This window comes from Gasterosteus aculeatus, chromosome X (genome assembly GCF_964276395.1).
Source record: "Gasterosteus aculeatus chromosome X, fGasAcu3.hap1.1, whole genome shotgun sequence".
Classification (NCBI taxonomy): Eukaryota; Metazoa; Chordata; class Actinopteri; order Perciformes; family Gasterosteidae; genus Gasterosteus; species Gasterosteus aculeatus.
The window spans coordinates 16186900-16205788 of NC_135698.1; the positions used below are offsets into that span (position 1 = coordinate 16186900).

Here is an 18889-nt window from a genome sequence, read left to right on the forward strand (position 1 = left end):
TGAAGGTTAGTTTTTATTTTATTTTACGGATGAGCCTCTTGCTGCAGACACGTAACAAGGAAATAAAAATAAATGAATCCAATCTGTGATCCCCCCTTAAACATTGTATTTACACTTTGAATATTCCACAAGGTTGATTGAATATTAGTCAAACTAAAGGAAAAATATTATTTTTATTCATAAGCTTGGAATCTGTATTTGAAAATCTGAATATAGAGAGTAAATGATCAACTAACATAAAAAGTAGAAATATATGCCTCAAAAATATGGTGTAGAGGTATGGAGCAGAAAATGACTATTCAAGTCAGATACAAGTAGCTAAAAATAGTACTTTTTTTAAATTGAAAAAACAAATGACCAAATGAAAGAGACGTTGCAGACACACTGAACACAACAGTAGTGAGGAGCAACGGTATTCGTTAAATTGTTGCACTCCTGAAATATTTCAATATACATACACCACAGAGTTTTGTACCTTTACTTGATGTTTATAAATCAATGAGTCTCGATATTTACTTTAAACTACTAAAATCCAGTGAATGTCCCCTACGTCATCACATTGCGACCGCCAGGGCGAGATGCCGCTCCTCGGACCTGCAGCTGATTGGCGGAGAGGCCAGCGGACATGTGTTGACGTATGAACGCTCTGCGCCACCGTAGGACATTCACATCCGTAGGATAGCTGCACTCGTGCGCTCGTTTTAATATCTCCGCGCAGTTGTAGAGGCGGTGACATCGTTGCAGCTCCGTCTGCGCGTGGTATTTATCAGTTGGCACTTCACTTCCTATAGCTCTACGTTGGGTCTGCACGTTTAAAGCGTTGCAATAAACACGTCCGTTGCAACAGCGTGGTAATCCGCCCACACGGGGTGCCCTGTGCATCCAAAAACAATTACCCATCTCTTGTGTTGCTATAGCTTCACATTATAGGGGGAAATGAACACTTTTCACCAAACCTAGTAGTCTTAGCTTCAGAATAAACCCCAAATTGTACTTAAAAGTACTTCAGATCAATCTATATTCTATACATATTCTGAAACTGGGTTGAAATAGTGTTTTGTTCCACGTTTTGTTTTGAAATTCCGACCGGATACGGTTTAGTTTCGCCTCCGTCCGTGCAACCCCACAGCCCGGTGGGAGGTCGCTGATCGTCTCACCTCTGTGTGACTCTCCGGTGTTTTGTTGGTGAACTGTCGCCACGTTTTCGTCGCCAGGCAGTCGGCACGGTGAACAGAGAAAAAGGTGAGTCCGACCCCCGAGCTGCGTCACGTGCGTCCAGTTATCGGTGATCGATTACTCGAGTTAACTGGCTGAGTATGAGCGACGTAGAGGGTCGAGCGGACCAGGAACCCACCCATGCGGCTGCATGTAGGTGAAGGACTCGCGGAGCACCACGAGCTGCACCGGACTCCATTCACATTCTCCCCGATTTAAGAGGCTCATTTGGTTTGTGCACGAGCTTACGTTACTGAATGGGCTCAACCGGTTCCAAACTACTTCTAAATGCCGGGGCACTTGAGTTACATAAGAAAGTCTGCCTGTGGAACTAATTACTGTCTTCATGAATGGTTCCCAACCTGGGGATCGGTAACCCCTCCAGGACGGAGGAATCTTAAAGGCTCAGTTGATGACTTCCACTTCTCTCTCCCGTGTTCCATTTATTTCACCTCCCAATAAGTGGTTGCCAGTTTGTTGCACAGCCTGCAAATTCACAAAAGGGGTTTTACAACAAACACTGTGTAGCCCCGCCCTAAAGCGTCCCCTGCTTTATGTCAGTTTGACTCTACATGGACCATGATCTACTAAATGAACATCATGCTGTATTGAAACTAGAGATTGAGACCATACACTTGTGTTTACAATGCTTACTAATGGTATAAATCAAGAGAGAAGTAGTCATTTTCTCATAGACTTCTATGGGACCAGAGGAGTCGCCCCCTGCTGGTCACAAGAGGGAATACAAGCTTTAAAACACTTCAGCATCGGCTTCACTCTCTTCTGAACCGAAGGTTGGCGCCTTTGGTGAAACTGTCGCTTAGGATATTTCATGGGTGAGTATCATCGTTTGGTCCAGTGCTCCAGATCCGATCACACCGTGGAGCCCACTCTAAAAACGTACGTAGTTACATTTTTAATTAAACAAATTGGATCGAGTCTTTGTGGTTAGCTAATTGTACCGCCTCCTCCGCTGTACTTTGATATCAGGCTAAATAGTGACTGTGACGAGCAAAACGTTTTATCCATCGTTGATATTTAGCATCTCTTGGTGCCCAGAAAAAAACGTGTCAACGCTTCGTCCACAGACTTTATACAAGAGGTGGACATTGTCATGGTGACATTACCCATTTGTTTGTGGACTGATGTTTGGCAAATTTGCCGTCGCCGTTTTAGATAACGGCCGTTACCTTGTTTTTTTAGGGGGGCGATTAGTGAACAGGAAGCGACCGTATCTGAATTGAGGAATAAGTCTCATTTTCTCCTAGACTTCTATGGGAGCAGAGGAGACGCCCCCTGGTGGTCACTACAGAGAATGCAGGTTTAACACATGAAGCTTCAGCTTCACTATGCAGAACCGCAGGTTGCGCCAGCCTCCGTAGAAGGCCTAGCTAAGCTTAAAAACGCTCTCATAGTAAACCACGAACGGCCATTGAAAGGCGATTATTCATTGTGTGCTCCGTTTGATCAGACAAACTGAGGTGTAATTGGACAGTTGTGTCCCATCAGTTTTCTTACAGTCGTTCACTACAATCGCAGCTCTTTCAACAGCAACCACTTAACCTCTGACTTGTGGATCATTCTCTGGCCTGACTGTTAAGTCTGACTAAGCTGGTTAAACATGAAATTCTGCAATTCTGGCAGGAATTAAAGACGTATGTTTAAACTCTAAACCTGCTGAGTGACTGTGTCTCGGTCTCAAAGCAGCGTGCGGTGACGTCATGTACAGACTCCTCAGCCTCCAAGGAAGGAGGACGCCGAGCTGCCTCTCCAACCAGCGCCGCCATGAGCACCACCAGGCCGTCATGGCGATCCGCCGCGAGGACGTCAACCCCTGGGAGCGGAGGGCGCCGCTGGCCCCCAAACACGTCAAAGAGCTCACCACCGCCGGCGTCAAAGTCCTGCTGCAACCGTCCAACCGCAGAGCCATCCACGAGAAGGTGAGGAACCGGGGGGGGCTACCGTCCCCATAGCAACAGTAGTAGTGTGTACCAGTGGATACAACTTAGAATTATTAAAAACATTGATAATACAGCGATATTATCACTATTTTATATATATTATATATAATTTTCCTTATTCTATATGCCAATACATCATAACTACGAACACTATACAGTACTCGTACAGTATATGTAATTGATGGTCCTGTTATAGTATAAATACATATGGTGTTATGTATTAATCATAGCACCAGATGTATGTGTAGTATTTGTCATTCCGACGTCCACTGTGTTCTAAGTAGCCTCTTACCGTGTTGTCAGGACTACATGAGGGCAGGCGCTGTCCTCCAGGAGGACCTGTCGGAGGCCTCTCTGATTCTCGGGGTGAAGAGGCCGCCGGAGGAGAAGGTCATTCCCAGGAAGACCTACGCCTTCTTCTCCCACACCATCAAGGCCCAGGAGCCCAACATGGGGCTTCTGGATGACCTGCTGAAGAAGGTGAGCGCGCTCTGAAAGGTCCAGCAGAAGCTGTTTGATGGTGGCCGGCTTGTGAGTAAATACATATACGTGGCGTAGGGTTTATCCTCTCTATGTTGGACCTCTGACTGTAAGTGGCCGTAGTCATTTACTAAGGGAATAAATCAAGATAGTCATTTCCTCATAGACTTCTATGGGACCAGAGGAGTCGCCCCCTGCTGGTCACTACAGAGAATGCAGCTTTAAAGCTGGCGATGTGATCACACATAATTAAACCAAAGACTATTGCACTACAGCAGAATGAACCTTGTGTCCTCAGGAGGTCCGTCTGATTGACTACGAGAAGATGGTCGATGCCAACGGCTTCCGGATTGTAGCGTTCGGTCACTGGGCCGGCATCGCAGGTACCAAACCTCCTCAAAACCTAAATACCCCAATGCTCCCCAAAGTGCGATTAACTCACAGGGTTAATCGCACTTAATCTATTTGTTTCTCCCTGATGTTGTAGGAATGATTAACATCTTGCATGGGTTGGGGCTTCGCTTCCTGGCTCTTGGTCACCACACCCCCTTCATGGTAAGAGAACCGTTTGCATAAAGAGCGCATGAAGACCGCTTCCTGTTCTCACCGTGTCGTCTCCCTCTGCCGTCCACAGCACATCGGCATGGCGCACAACTACAGGAACGTCAGCCAGGCCATCCAGGCAGTGAGGGATTGTGGGTACGTGGTATCCATGGGGCTCATGCCCAAATCCATCGGCCCTGTGACGTTTTGTTTCACCGGCACCGGCAACGTGTCCAAGGTAAGACCGGCCTGCGGCTGGAAGCAGAGACCTAGTGGCAGCACTCAGGAGCTCCTCTTTCACTCTGTCTCCTTCTCGCCCCCCCGCAGGGCGCCCAGGACATCCTCAACGAACTCCCTGTGGAGTATGTGGAGCCTCACGAGCTGAAGGACGTCTCCGAAACGGGAGGTAGGTCCTCCTCGTTAACGTCACGTGCAGCGAGGTCGCCATTGTTTCAGAGTTAACGGATATTACCATGGCAACTGCACACACACAAAAAAAACACAGAGGGCATTGATTTAATCTCATCCACAGAACAAGCAAAAACAATACTACTTATTGCTATTTAAATTAAACGGAAGTATCCGAACATAATGTTGTTTATTATAGACTGTTTATGTATTTATTATTGTTGTTGTTGTTTCCTGTGAGATATGACCAAAGTGTACGCCACCGTGCTGAGCCGCCACCACCACCTGATGAGGAAGAGCGACGGCATCTACGACCCCATGGAGTACGAGGACCACCCGGAGCTTTACACCTCCCACTTCAGGACCAGCGTAAGTCCCCGGACACAACCCTCCCCGTCACCTCCACCTCCTCCCCAGGCACAACCCTCCCGTCACCTCCACCTCCTCCCCGGACACAACCCTCCCCGTCACCTCCACCTCCTCCCCGGACACAACCCTCCCCGTCACCTCCACCTCCTCCCCGGACACAACCCTCCCCGTCACCTCCACCTCCTCCCCAGGCACAACCCTCCCGTCACCTCCACCTCCTCCCCGGACACAACCCTCCCCGTCACCTCCACCTCCTCCCCAGGCACAACCCTCCCGTCACCTCCACCTCCTCCCCGGACACAACCCTCCCCGTCACCTCCACCTCCTCCCCGGACACAACCCTCCCGTCACCTCCACCTCCTCCCCGGACACAACCCTCCCCGTCACCTCCACCTCCTCCCCGGACACAACCCTCCCCGTCACCTCCACCTCCTCCCCGGACACAACCCTCCCCGTCACCTCCACCTCCTCCCCGGACACAACCCTCCCCGTCACCTCCACCTCCTCCCCGGACACAACCCTCCCCGTCACCTCCACCTCCTCCCCGGACACAACCCTCCCGTCACCTCCACCTCCTCCCCGGACACAACCCCCCCGTCACCTCCACCTCCTCCCCGGACACAACCCTCCCCGTCACCTCCATCTCCTCCCCGGACACAACCCTCCCCGTCACCTCCACCTCCTCCCCGGACACAACCCTCCCCGTCACCTCCACCTCCTCCCCGGACACAACCCTCCCGTCACCTCCACCTCCTCCCCGGACACAACCCTCCCCGTCACCTCCACCACCTCCCCGGACACAACCCTCCCCGTCACCTCCACCTCCTCCCCAGGCACAACCCTTCCGTCACCTCCACCTCCTCCCCAGGCACAACCCTCCCGTCACCTCCACCTCCTCCCCGGACACAACCCTCCCCGTCACCTCCACCTCCTCCCCGGACACAACCCTCCCCGTCACCTCCACCTCCTCCCCGGACACAACCCTCCCCGTCACCTCCACCTCCTCCCCGGACACAACCCTCCCCGTCACCTCCACCTCCTCCCCGGACACAACCCTCCCCGTCACCTCCACCTCCTCCCCGGACACAACCCTCCCCGTCACCTCCACCTCCTCCCCGGACACAACCCTCCCCGTCACCTCCACCTCCTCCCCGGACACAACCCTCCCCGTCACCTCCACCTCCTCCCCGGACACAACCCTCCCCGTCACCTCCACCTCCTCCCCGGACACAACCCTCCCCGTCACCTCCACCTCCTCCCCGGACACAACCCTCCCCGTCACCTCCACCTCCTCCCCGGACACAACCCTCCCCGTCACCTCCACCTCCTCTCCCGTCACCTCCACCTCCTCTCCCTCCACCTCCTCCCCAGACACAACCCTCCCTGTCACCTCCACCTCCTCCCCGGACACAACCCTCCCCGTCACCTCCACCTCCTCCCCGGACACAACCCTCCCCGTCACCTCCACCTCCTCCCCGGACACAACCCTCCCCGTCACCTCCACCTCCTCTCCCGTCACCTCCACCTCCTCTCCCTCCACCTCCTCCCCAGACACAACCCTCCCTGTCACCTCCACCTCCTCCCCGGACACAGCCGGTTACCACACTCCTCTTCCCCCAACTGCTCCCGTCCGTCCCCTCACAGGCCTCCTTCTCTATTTTCAGTCATTGGCGGTAAACAGCTGCTGGGTTGGCGTCATGGCCGATGTGACCCTAACATGAAAATTACTCAGCCATGTGGGAGGGGGGGGGGGTAATTTTATCCGTCCACGTTGTTTAAGCTGCGCTCACTTTTGGCCATTAAAATCCAACCAAACCAAAACTAAGCATAAAATTGTGATATTTCATCAAAAACGTTTTTTATTCTACTTGTCTTGTTTACGCTGCGTCACACCAAAGCGAAGTGAATTTTAGCCACGCTTTACTTTCTCGACTAGTTGTAGTTATTTTTGCTTCATTCGCGCCTGAAAGGGGCCGTGGCTTGTCTCCGTAAAAAGAGTTATAATAATTTCCGCTATCACCACCATTTCTGCTCTTTATTTGTTGTGTGAATTACACAAACGCCGAAACAGCAAACTGTGTTGTGTTTGGGTTCATGACATCATCCGTCGCCGCACACAGCTTGAATTTCAGCGACTCCTCCAGGAAGTGCGTCTGGATGACTGCGGCTTCCAGCGCTGCTTCAGGCGGACCAGCAGTCGTGTCGTGTCGCCTCGGTGAAAATTGGCTTCCTCTGCGACCGTCTGTGCATTGACTGAATGGAATCTACTCGTGCGAATAATGTGCTTCGCTTTTGGTGTGAACACCGCATTAGAAAACATATAATGTATAATTTATCAGTCACGTGACGACAATTCTGTCACAGCGCATTAAATCTCAGGTCTCATAAAGACGCACATGCTGAAATGTAGTCGTCCAAACCGATGCTTGAGCGAATGATCCCCCAAACGTCACCACACCTCTGTGCGACTTTTAGGGCATCCTGCAAACAAACAAATCCTTATAAAGCATGTAAATAACAGCGGTAGCTTTCCTGTGGCTCATCTCACTGACAGGTGGCGCCCTACACGACCTGTCTGATCAACGGTATTTACTGGGACCCCCAAACCCCTCGACTCCTCAGGCGACTGGACGCCCAGAAGCTGATGCGACCCAAGCCGTCGCTCACCGCCACCGAAGGGTCGCCGGCGCTTCCCCACAAGTAAGACGTCTTCCACTCGGGTGTAAAGAACCGTCGGCGGGAGGTTTCCTGCTGCTCACTGAAGCATAAAGCCGAGGAGAAAAGTCACGATGAAGGTCTTCAGAAGAGAATTATAGAACAATGTGTTACAGCATCAAAGGGATAAGCTGGGGCTCTTTCAGATGTTTGTGTGTGTAAATGTGCATATTTATGTATGTGTTTATCCATATAGTTTATATATATATATATATATATATATATATCACACACACATATATACAGACCGCAGGGTGGGAGCTGCTGTATCTCCATGGAGGTCAAAGGTCGCCTCCGTAGCTTCAGTCAGGTTTACAGAGGGACAGTGGAGTGCATCGCTGTGACCTCTGACCTCTCTGTCCACAGACTGCTGGCTATCTGCGACATATCGGCTGACACCGGGGGCTCCATAGACTTCATGAACGAGTGCACCACCATCGATAAGCCCTTCTGCATGTACGATGCCGACCAGCACATCGATCACGACAGGTACGCCGACCTCCCCTATCCATTTCATATATATATATATATATATATATTACATATGAATAATTTCCTGCATATATCCTTACCTCTAAACACTGGTTAATCACACGGCGTTGATGCCCCCGCAGCGTGGAGGGCAACGGGATCCTCATGTGCTCCATCGACAACCTTCCCGCTCAGCTCCCCATCGGAGCCACGGAGTACTTCGGAGACCGGCTCTTCCCCTACCTCTGGGAGATGGTGAGAGACCCGCCGTTCGGTGTGAGCAGAGAGCCGGGGGGGGGGGGGGGGGGGTGGAACTTTTAAACATGCTTCTGTGTCATCATCAGCTGCCTTCGGATGCCACCAGGCCGCTGGACGAAGAGGACTTCAGCCCGCAAGTCAGAGACGTGAGTCGCTTATAAAAAACAAATAAGCACGTTTGAGCCCATTAGCGTACAGATGACTGCCGTTGACCTATGAACTGGAGTTTATATCTAAACATTTAATAAAGTTGAATGTTTGACAATGAGATGAAATTAGTTAACATTAACAGTTAACCCAAACCCAACATATTTTAGAAGCATATTTTTTTTCTCTGAATGTAAATAACATTGTTATCTATGTTGACACCAGGCGGCTTCCTTCAGTTCTGAAGAGTGAAGTCAGAGCTTCAAGTGTTAAAGCTGCATTCTCTGTGGTGACCACCAGGGGGCGACTCCTCTGGTCCCATAGAAGTCTATGGGAAAATTACTCTCTTCTCTCTTGATTTATTCCCTCAGTAAACAATGTAAACATGAGTTTATTGTCTCAATCCCTAGTTTCAAGTCTTCTTCAATTCAGCATGAGGTTAATTTAGTAGATTATGGTATATTTAGAGACAGACCATAAAGCAGGGGATGCTTTAGGGCGGGTCCTCCAGAGTGATTGACAGGTCTCTAAGAGACGTGTGCAACGTCTCTACATCCTCAGTCCACTTCCCGTTCACTGGTTTCACAAAAACACAACTTTGAGACTGGTTGTGTGGTTTTTAAACAATCGTCTGTTACCGTGGAAACACGTCACTCCTGGAAAGTTGTATCCGTCTGCATGACTGGAGTAATTTGATATAAAACGCATAAACCCAGTCAAAAATTCAAATAACTTTGCAGTTATAAACAAAAGGTGACCTCATTGTTTCTAATTAGTATTAACCCAGATATAAAAAGTGATCAGATTTTAAAAGCTGCAGCTGTCAAATTGGTTCGCTAAACGCAAACATGATCTTTACCTTCGACTACTCTAAAATTAAACCGCTTCTCTGCTGCATGAATCTCATCACCGCTTGATTATGCGCATAGACTTTGGGTGTAGTGTCACTTAAACAGGAAATACAAAAATATTCTTGGAGACTAGAGAAACTCATTGTCTAACTCATTTTATTTTACAAAACTCATTTTACTCTTTTATTAAATCAATAAAATCATTTCTTTGCTCCTGAAGGCTGTCATCACATCGAACGGAGTCCTCACGCCAAAGTTTGAATACATCGAAAAACTCAGAGAAAGAAGGTAAGACTTGTTTCAGCCTGCAGAGGAAAGTTTAATCGGTTTGGTCCAATCGGTATTGATGATTAAATGTAGTGCTATTCCTATTGTTCTTGCACTATGTTGTCTATTGTCTTGTCTGATGTTATGCACCAACCATCCTTTTTTCATTCCGTCATTCTGCCTTGTTTAAACCAGAGGCATTATACTTCCTATACCGCTTATTGAGGAATCAGAAAGAAATGATGTTGCACGACCACAGCGACCTGTGCTTTGTACCTGGAGACCAGCTAACAAGAGAACACCTGGTGCCTAAGTGTGATCGGCTCATCGCGACTTAATCGCTTGCACGTTTGCTGAGCCAGGAGGAGAAGGGGGAGCTAAGTCAATCCAGGTGTACATAGCTGGGATAAGTGCACGTTCACAACTTTAAGTAGACCATGGTATCCATCACAGATTTACTGATGCAGAAAAAGCGCGCAGCAGATTTTTCACCCCCTGAGCAGCAACTAATTATGGAAATATGAATGCAAAAGGAAAAACGGCAGCTGTAATTAAACCGAGAAAAGGCCTGGCAGACAATCATGGAAGGATTTTAAAAATATCTACTAAGAAAGTTGTACACTGTTTTAATTGATTTTAATATGATTGTTTTGTGTTGGTTTTATTGCTGTTTTTGTGCTAAATGCGCTGGTTTTACTGTAAAGTGTCTTTGAGTAGCCTACCATGTAAAGCACTAAATAAATATAATGTAAGTGAGTAGAAGGAATTAATGTTCCTCTGGAAATTTACCCCAAAGGCCCTTTTCAAACCCTTATTCACAATGCCAGAATATGTTTTACAACCATATCCACAAATCTCTAAACTGTGTCTATTTCTAAATATCTTTCTACAATTAATGTTCATGCAAAACAAACATGACTGGACCAAAAAGATCCTGGCAACAGGTCAAGAGGTCAACCAGATAAATTATAAAAACATTTTGCAGGCTGGTTTGCAAATATGTAGAAATTACCTACAAGATGCCTGCTCACACATTTTATCTAAACTATAATTCATGTTACCTGCAATCATGTGGAAATCCTCTTTGATGTAACACATTCTGTGGCCAGAGAAGGTAATAAGGATGTGTGCCACGGACTTCTGACAGTACGGCAAATAGTGCCTTTATTTCCAGTTTCGGCGTCTCTGCAAAAAAGCGCAGTGCATCTGTGGGATGGTGAGATGCTTCGCGCTGTGGGTCTGATCGGCCCACAAACACCCTCTCACGTCTGAAAGCACGTCTCAATATCAGTGCTTCTTCATCCAAAACGTGGTTCGGGAATAGGCATCATGGTGCAGGAAGAACACAGGTGAATGGGACTTTGTATATCGCCCTCAACTGTTAAACATGTTGATGTCGGATCAGAGCGGCAGCTGATTTAACACATGAGACTCCAAGTCAAAGCTAAATTCATCCAGGATAACTTGAATATCTTAATCCCTTATCCTGGTTTCGTGCAATAGCCCTCTGGTCTGAAGGTTATTAGGCGGTTCGGTTCAGGCATTCATGCTCCCCCGAGGATGAATGATTTGTTTGTGCTGCTTAGCTTGGCTCAGTCGTCGACAAGCCTGATTGTAAGAATTGAGTAAAAGGTCTACTTCATCAGCTGATGCAAAGCCCAAGCCGGCTGAATTGATGACATGTGACCACAGCTTACATTTGTTTCTGTTGGAAACATTGACAGGGGATTAAAACATGTCACTCGATGCTTAAATGCAAAATGGGAATCATTAACAACCCAAGCGTTTGTTGTCTTATTGCACCAATGATTTCTCCTATTCAGATGGCTCTATGTAGCAGTCTCCAGTGTTTTTGCTAAGCTAGGCTAAACTTGTTTTGTTTTGAGATGAAACTGATCATCTCTTCTGACTTTGAATAAGACATAAAACAAAGTCCATCCGCATGTTTGTTTACTGGAAATCGCCATTCTGTTCCCTTTTTAAAAAATTTTCATCTTAATTTCTCAATTGATTACACATTTTAGCGTATTTTTACCTCGCCGCTTATCTGCAGCTTCAGTTAATGTCACTGATAAAGAAATGCATTTAAATGAGCTGGTCAAATATAATCCGATAACTCTTAATAATGTTTGTTTCTTGAGATGATTAACATTCAGGTTCTTGAGACTCGCGCTATATGTAGGCCGCCTCTAAGACCTGATGGGTTTTCTTCCTAATTGATCTTAAGTATCATTTTTCCAGACAAGCCATGCCACCAAATCTTAATCCTGTTGATTGAGTTTGGCTCCTTAAGATATGTAAACGCAGGCAGCAATCCTCCTGAGGGAACGCCCCTCTTCTTCTTTGTTTTTAATTAAGGCGATGAGGTTCGGCGCCGGGCGGACCGCCGGTCAGACCTTCAGCCGCGCTCCTCGCCGCACCCCGTGCATGTGTGCGGTGTCACGTTCAATTAGACAAGAGCTAAGGAGTCGAGGGATCTGACTCCAGAGGGGGGGTGGAGGCGGTTGGTGGTGGGATATTAATGCCACAGGTCACTCGGGGTGATGCCTCCATTATGGTGTTGTTTTTATGGTGTTTAAGATAATCCAGCATGCAGAATCAGACTTTTTACATTTAAATCAAGGAGTGTTTGTAAGAAGGCCTCTTGGTTTAATTAAGAGACCGAGATGCTTCCACTGTGGACTTACGCAGCTTCCATTGTCGCCGTGGTTACGTACTATGGACACATTGGAGCCGAACAAGCGGGCAGAAAACATTAATTAATCATGTAATTATAAAGTTTGACACTTTAGGAAAAATAAGAGCAAAAACATTTTCTAATTGAAATAAACCCAATCCAAATTTACTATCATTTATATTTTAGTACTTTAAGGTAACTCATTTCCCCCTGCTTAAATAAATAATGAAATACCCGAATATTCAAATTGATATTAATAAAGTAGGATCTCATTATTTTACCTCACTTACAAATGTCTATTTATTGTTTAGCTATACATACGTTTTTAATTCTAATCTTAATATTTAATGTCAATAAGACTAACAATAATAATATATATCAACAATAACACCTTCATAACACAAATAAGCAATGCATGTTTGTTTATTTTTTTTGATCACAGCCTCATGGTTCTCTGATAGTGATAATGTTTTAATTCATTCCCACTTTGATGTAAGAAACACCTGTTAGATCAGTGATTCTTTCTAAAACTTTGGGGGAATTAGATTCTTCTGTAATTAAACAAAAGGGGTACAATATTAAAAACAAATATTTTCAACTGATTTTTGATAATGTGTTTCATACTAAACCGATGAACCAAAACCAATTACTTTATTTTTCTTAGTTGTGCAACCTAATTGTTTTCTTTATTTATTCATTTTTTAATGAACCTGCTTTTTCCACATATATCTATAGATATATGAACTATTACAGGATTGTATCATTATTTCTTGAATTAAAACCACAACTTTCTTTGTGCAGTTTCCATCTTCGAAAGCTCACGTTCATCCCAGTTTAGTGAATCTTAAAATTCTTCTGAAGTTGGTCTCAGGCGGATCTCAGTGGGTGTGGTCTAACGTGGGTGTGGTCTAATGTGGGTGTGGTCTAATGTCCTCCAGAGAGAAGGCGCAGATCATGAAGAAGTCTGGCATGAAGCGCGTCCTGCTGCTTGGCTCCGGTTACGTCTCCGGACCTATCGTGGAGTATCTGACCCGCGACGAGAAGACCCAGGTCACCGTGGGTGGGTTCGCCTCGCAGGCCCCTCTGCAGTACAAATACACATATTATAAACACGTATGTGAGGACATGGTCTCAGTCCAAGTCTGCTCCCGTGTAGAACTTCACCTGATGGTTTCAGCTTGTTCTAATTCAACATACCTGTACTTTAGACTACTTAAACTACATCTCACAGGCACATATTGTACTTTTTACTGTACTACATCTCAGAGGCACATATTGTACTTCTTACTCGTTACATGAATTAATTCCTTTTACCTTTCCCCCTCATAATCCTTCTTAATTCATTGGTTTATTACCATTTTTATCCTCAGCTATACAACCACTGTTGCTTTCTCATGAATGCAGGGCAGTAAAAAATGTTTTGCTTTCCGAAGTAGAAGTTTAAAGTGTGTTTTCTTCCCTCAGCGTCGGTGATGCTGAAACAAGCAGAGGAGCTGGCAGCCAAATATCCAAACACCATCCCCATCATGCTGGACGTGGGCAGCCAGGAGGGACACTTGGACTCTCTGATCAAAGACCACGACCTGGTCATCAGGTATGCCATGGAGACATGTAGTGTGCCTGCTGTAATGAATGGACTACTAGCAAACTACCAGTATTTACTAGCAGAGGCTCTGCTCACTTTAACCAAAGAAAGATTCTTTTTAAAAGGTCCTCCAGAGACGGACGTTTCAAATCAGAATTGGCTTTATGATCCTATTGTATCCGTCCGTATCAAATTAAAAGCACCAGTTAACTTCCACTTCTTTCGCCAATGGATGACGTGTGCTCCTCAGCATGCTGCCCTACACTCTCCACCCGCTCATCGCCACGCACTGCATCCGGAGGAAGGTCAACATGGTGACCGCCAGCTACCTGAGTCCAGCCATGAAGGAGCTGCAGAGCAGGTGATCGCACACCATTGATTTACACTCCCACCGATGTCATTTGATGCAGTAAGATGACTCCTTTAGATTAACAGGAGCCATGTCTGATATTTCACATAAATGTTGGATTAACTTTTCACCGGCAACACCATTTTTTCCCCCCCAAAAGACGGCATTTAAAACGAGTTAATGTGTTTCTGTGTGTGCGTTACAGTGCGGAGGAGGCCGGCGTCACCATAGTCAACGAAATGGGACTGGACCCGGGGATCGATCACATGCTGGCCATGGAGTGCATCGACAAGGCCAAAGCCGACGGCTGCACCGTGAGTTTGCACAAATGAATGAATGAACCTTTCCTCCCACTACCGTTAGGATGCTGCACATTTTAGCAGTTGGTTTGAGATAAACGGCTGTAATTCTTCAGATGCGTTTAAACCACTGGAGAAAAAGAAAACGTTCTCATGCTGTAACTGATGACCGTCTGGCCTTTTTAAAACGCGTAAAAGCAGGAAGTTGTGAATCGCTGTTCCAGGTGGAGTCCTACAGCTCCTTCTGCGGCGGTCTTCCCGCCCCCGAATGTTCCGACAACCCTCTCCGCTACAAGTTCAGCTGGAGCCCGTACGGCGTCCTGCTCAACACCATCAGCCCCGCCGTCTTCCTCCGGGACAACCAGGTACGGAGGGCGGGGGGTCCACCTTTTTGGTTGTGGGAGACTTTTACTGGCGCGTTAATGTGTGCGTGCGTGTCGCCTCAGGTGGTGAGCATCCCGGCTGGCGGCGCCCTGATGGAGTCGAGCACGCCGATGGATTTTTTCCCCGGTTTCAACCTGGAAGGATTTCCAAACCGCGACAGCACCAAGTACGCCGAGTCCTACGGCATCCAGACGGCACACACGCTGATCAGAGGAACGCTGCGCTTCAAGGTGCGACACACACACACACACGCGCACGCACACACGCACGGACACAAAGGGAACTCCAGCATCACCACACCTGGAGCTACGTGGTTTTACCTTGACAAGAAGGAGATGAAAGCCCTCTGAGAGGCAGCTGAAGCTGTGAGACGTGTGTGGTGTCCCTGTGAATGTCTTCATTGTGAGTCTTTGTCCCACAGGGCTTCTCGAAGGCCATGAGCGGGTTTGTCAAACTGGGTCTGATCAACAGCGAGGCCTGTCCCATCCTGAAGCCCACTTCGGCCCCCGTCTCCTGGGTAAGGACCTCCGCCCAGGTGTCTCCTGACGGCGGTGCAGGGTTCAGAATACACGTAGCGTGTCTGTGGAAGTGCTGAAGAATTGAATTACAGTCAATGGCTGCTCGCACTATCGTTGTTTCTGTAAGCGAGATGCAGAGATGAGTAGAAAAAATACATTTTCCCCGAAGCTTCGTTAAGCTATTTCTGAAAGATACTACTGACCGTGTGCCGTGTGAAATGACATGTAATGTAAAGAGTAGGGTCGGGTGCCGTATTGGTACAGTGCTTTACAAAGCCTCTGTGATGTCCTCTCCTCTCGACAGAAAGCGCTGCTCTGTAAGCAGATGGGATTGTCCTCTTCTATTTCCCACGATGACTTTGAAGAAGCTGTGTTTGAACGCATCGGGAAGGACGACTTTGTGATGGACACCCTGAGATGGTGAGACTCGGCCTTTAGCCCTTAGTTATGCCGACTGAGCACAACAATGTGTGAATCTGGCTTCTCGTCTGATGCTCTTCAGCGTTGGCGTCGGTGCTGTGGAATGGCGTTCTGAGAACAAGGCCGCTCCTCTTCTGCACCCCCACACAACCCTTTTACTTTATTTTGAATGAAAACGCCTGAAGTGGTGTCGCGCAACAATACTTCACTTTAAACCAACTTTTTCCAAAAGTTTCTTCAGACCAAGGCCCCGTGCCGCCATTGTCCCCGGCGGTACGAGGGCCTCGTGAATTCCTCCGACGATAAGTGAAGCGTTGGAAACATTCCACTCTGCGCGGGTTAAAAAAAGGAAGAAAAAAAAAGAGTAAAAAGCCAAATGAAGCTCGAGGCTCAAATTGAATGACTTGTTGTTTATTCATTTATTCAATTTGCATTTATTCAATCTGCTCATCTCTTTAGATTTAGCCCAAGGATGTGTGGGCCACCGCCGCCGCGGTGTTAAAGAAGAGTCTTTTCTTCTTTTCAACCCTTCTGAAACAGTTTAGTGAAGGTTCTTTTTTTGTGTTGGGAAAAAGTCACTCTCCTTTTTTTCCTTTCTTTTTGTCTCCGTGTGCTCAGGTTCGGGATGCTGAGTGACGAGTCGGTGGTTCAAGCCGACAGCGTTCTGGCCGCTCTGGCGAAACACCTGGAGGCGAACCTTTCCTTCGGTGAGTCGCGCTTTATTACCAGGGCACCTTTTTTAAAAGACGACATCACAAGTACTTCTCTTCATTGGCTCCCTGTTCATTTCCAATGTTTAAAAAACTTTTTTTTTTACAGTTTTAAATATATAGCAGGAACGTTGTCCCCTTATAATTCCTGTGTGGGGGGGGGTCTTCTAGGGGTTATGTTGCTACATAAATAAGGTTACTATTGTTAATAAAGAACGGTACATGACCAACTATTGGCTTTTATTCCTCGGTCAGACAAGTCCGAGCGAGACATGATCATCATGAGGAACGACATTGGGCTTCGCCACCCAACCGGTGAGCTGGAGACCAAACACATCAGCCTGGCGGTGTACGGCGACCCCAGCGGCTTCTCCGCCATGGCCAAAACCGTGGGTTACCCAGCAGCCATTGCTGCCCGCATGGTCCTCGATGGTCAGTGACCTCCGTCTGGACGATTGTACCCGTCGCGAGAATGAACTAAAAAGAACGTTTAAAAACGTAACTGCACCCCCACCCCCCACCCCCCCTTTTTTTTATTTTTATTTTTATTTTTATTTTTACAGGCGAAATCACCACAAAGGGACTTGTGGTTCCGATGACGAAGGATATCTACGGGCCGGCGTTGGCCTGCCTGAAGGAGGAAGGCCTTCACTTCATGTCCAAGAGCACCCTGCAGGAGTAAAAGCCGAGGCTACCGGGGGGGGGGGGCTGTCAATAATGTTCAAGAAACCTAAAAAAAACACGCGCCATCAAATGACCTCGTCAGCGACTTTATCCAAACCGGATTGGCTCAAAAAGGTGAAGGGGAAAAGGTCTAAAAGAAATAAATATAATTTAGGGAAGTTTTTTGTCAGAAGCTGCAAAGGGAAGAGGTTCGGATAATGTTCATTAATCTCAGTAAAGTTAGCTTCGCGGACCGACTGGACAAACTAACGTTGGCTTGAGTGTTTTTTAAGGGTGAATTCTGTATTTTTGGACCGGAAGTTACCCAGTTTGTAGTATTTATTGTGTGCCGCCTTTAGCTATATTTCTTTTTTGGTGGGGAGGGGGGGTCGCCGCCTTGTAAACGGTTTGTTACATGCTTTAAACAAATACCCAGAGAGAAATATAGTACCTGAGATATATTTTTAAAAGCATGTGTGTACTTTATATGTGGGCCTCCAGAAGGAAGTTGGATTTCTATGTTTGGATCTGAACACAAACTACACATTTTGCGGGTTAAAGAGAAAAACACTAACATGTTTAGTGTTTAAAGTAGATGTTTTATTAAACATCTACTTTAAACATTTTGTCCTTAATGTTTCAGTTGACATTCATACTATTCCTGATTACAAAACTCATTTGTGTGTAAAAACTTGCTTTGATAAAACATTTTGCTGTCGAAATGTAAAAAAGTTACATGAATAGAACTTTTAAGGTTCTTTCTCCTTTAATGGTTTACACACGGAGAGGCTAACTGCAAATGGAATTATTTGGATTTACACTGTAGTTTAATTGTGAATCTATTTTTAATACTACAGCTGCTTCAATTTATTAATTCTAATGAACACAGGCTCCATACGTCCATGACTGCACTCAAATAAAGTGGAATGTTTCTTTAGTACGGTATTATTAGTAGGAACCAGTTATGTCATGTTTATTGGTTTGGCTTGGTTACTTCAAATTGATCATTTGTACACAAACTGTTGATTAAGCCAATAAACATTCGATCCAACGTACATTTTGCTCACTATACTCTTGTGCTTCTACTTAAGTACAAAACTTTCCCTTTCTAATGTAAAACATTCTGCGTTAGTATTTTACTTGTCTTGGATAAAACACCTTCTTCACCATTGTCAGATTTAGACAATGGTGAAATATTTGGTTAACCAGACTCTGGACTCGGGACTCTGTTCTGGAGCCTGGAGAAGAAAAGACAAGCAGCCTGTTTGCTTGGACTCAATGTGGAGGCAACCATGCAAACTAGGCCACCAAGCCGGGGATAATTGGTCGTGTAATTATGAGAAGTCAAAAATGCAAATGAAGGTGTGGATACGGCGGCCGGTCAAGACGACGTCTGGGACACTTGACCTATTTTCCGTCCTAAAAAGACGCGTTTCTTGCATCTTGAGTCTTAACCCGGATTAACACTCAAATTCAATTGGAAAAACCAGTTCAGCGCCGGGATTAAAGCATGACTCCATAAAGGGAAAATGTATAATCCATAGGACGAACAACACTTGGTTTTCATCAGAACCACATTTTGATTTCATCTATTTTTGT

The 18889-nt window shown here is 46.6% G+C and overlaps 1 protein-coding gene across 5 annotated transcripts; it reads left to right on the forward strand.

Annotated features, from left to right (window-relative positions):
* The first annotated feature begins 635 nt into the window (after window positions 1–635).
* aass (aminoadipate-semialdehyde synthase) lies at window positions 636–18345 on the forward strand. 5 transcript variants are annotated; one of them, XM_040162428.2, is made up of 25 exons: window positions 660–1242; window positions 2010–2115; window positions 2920–3155; window positions 3480–3656; window positions 3955–4039; window positions 4144–4211; window positions 4291–4437; window positions 4527–4605; window positions 4849–4976; window positions 7531–7676; window positions 8058–8180; window positions 8306–8417; window positions 8507–8566; window positions 9639–9706; window positions 13301–13422; window positions 13827–13956; window positions 14198–14308; window positions 14502–14610; window positions 14820–14960; window positions 15042–15209; window positions 15401–15496; window positions 15802–15917; window positions 16536–16624; window positions 16883–17059; window positions 17191–18345. In XM_040162428.2, exons 3-25 carry the CDS (start codon window positions 2937–2939, stop codon window positions 17307–17309), a joined length of 2790 nt encoding a protein of 929 aa, XP_040018362.2. In that variant the 5' UTR covers window positions 660–1242; window positions 2010–2115; window positions 2920–2936; the 3' UTR covers window positions 17310–18345. The 5 variants fall into 5 exon arrangements, with proteins under 5 accessions (XP_040018364.2, XP_040018360.2, XP_040018362.2 ...); XM_040162427.2 differs by having other exon boundaries at window positions 1097–1242; window positions 2923–3155; XM_040162425.2 differs by having other exon boundaries at window positions 1108–1242; window positions 2010–2051.
* The last annotated feature ends 544 nt before the right edge of the window (window positions 18346–18889 follow it).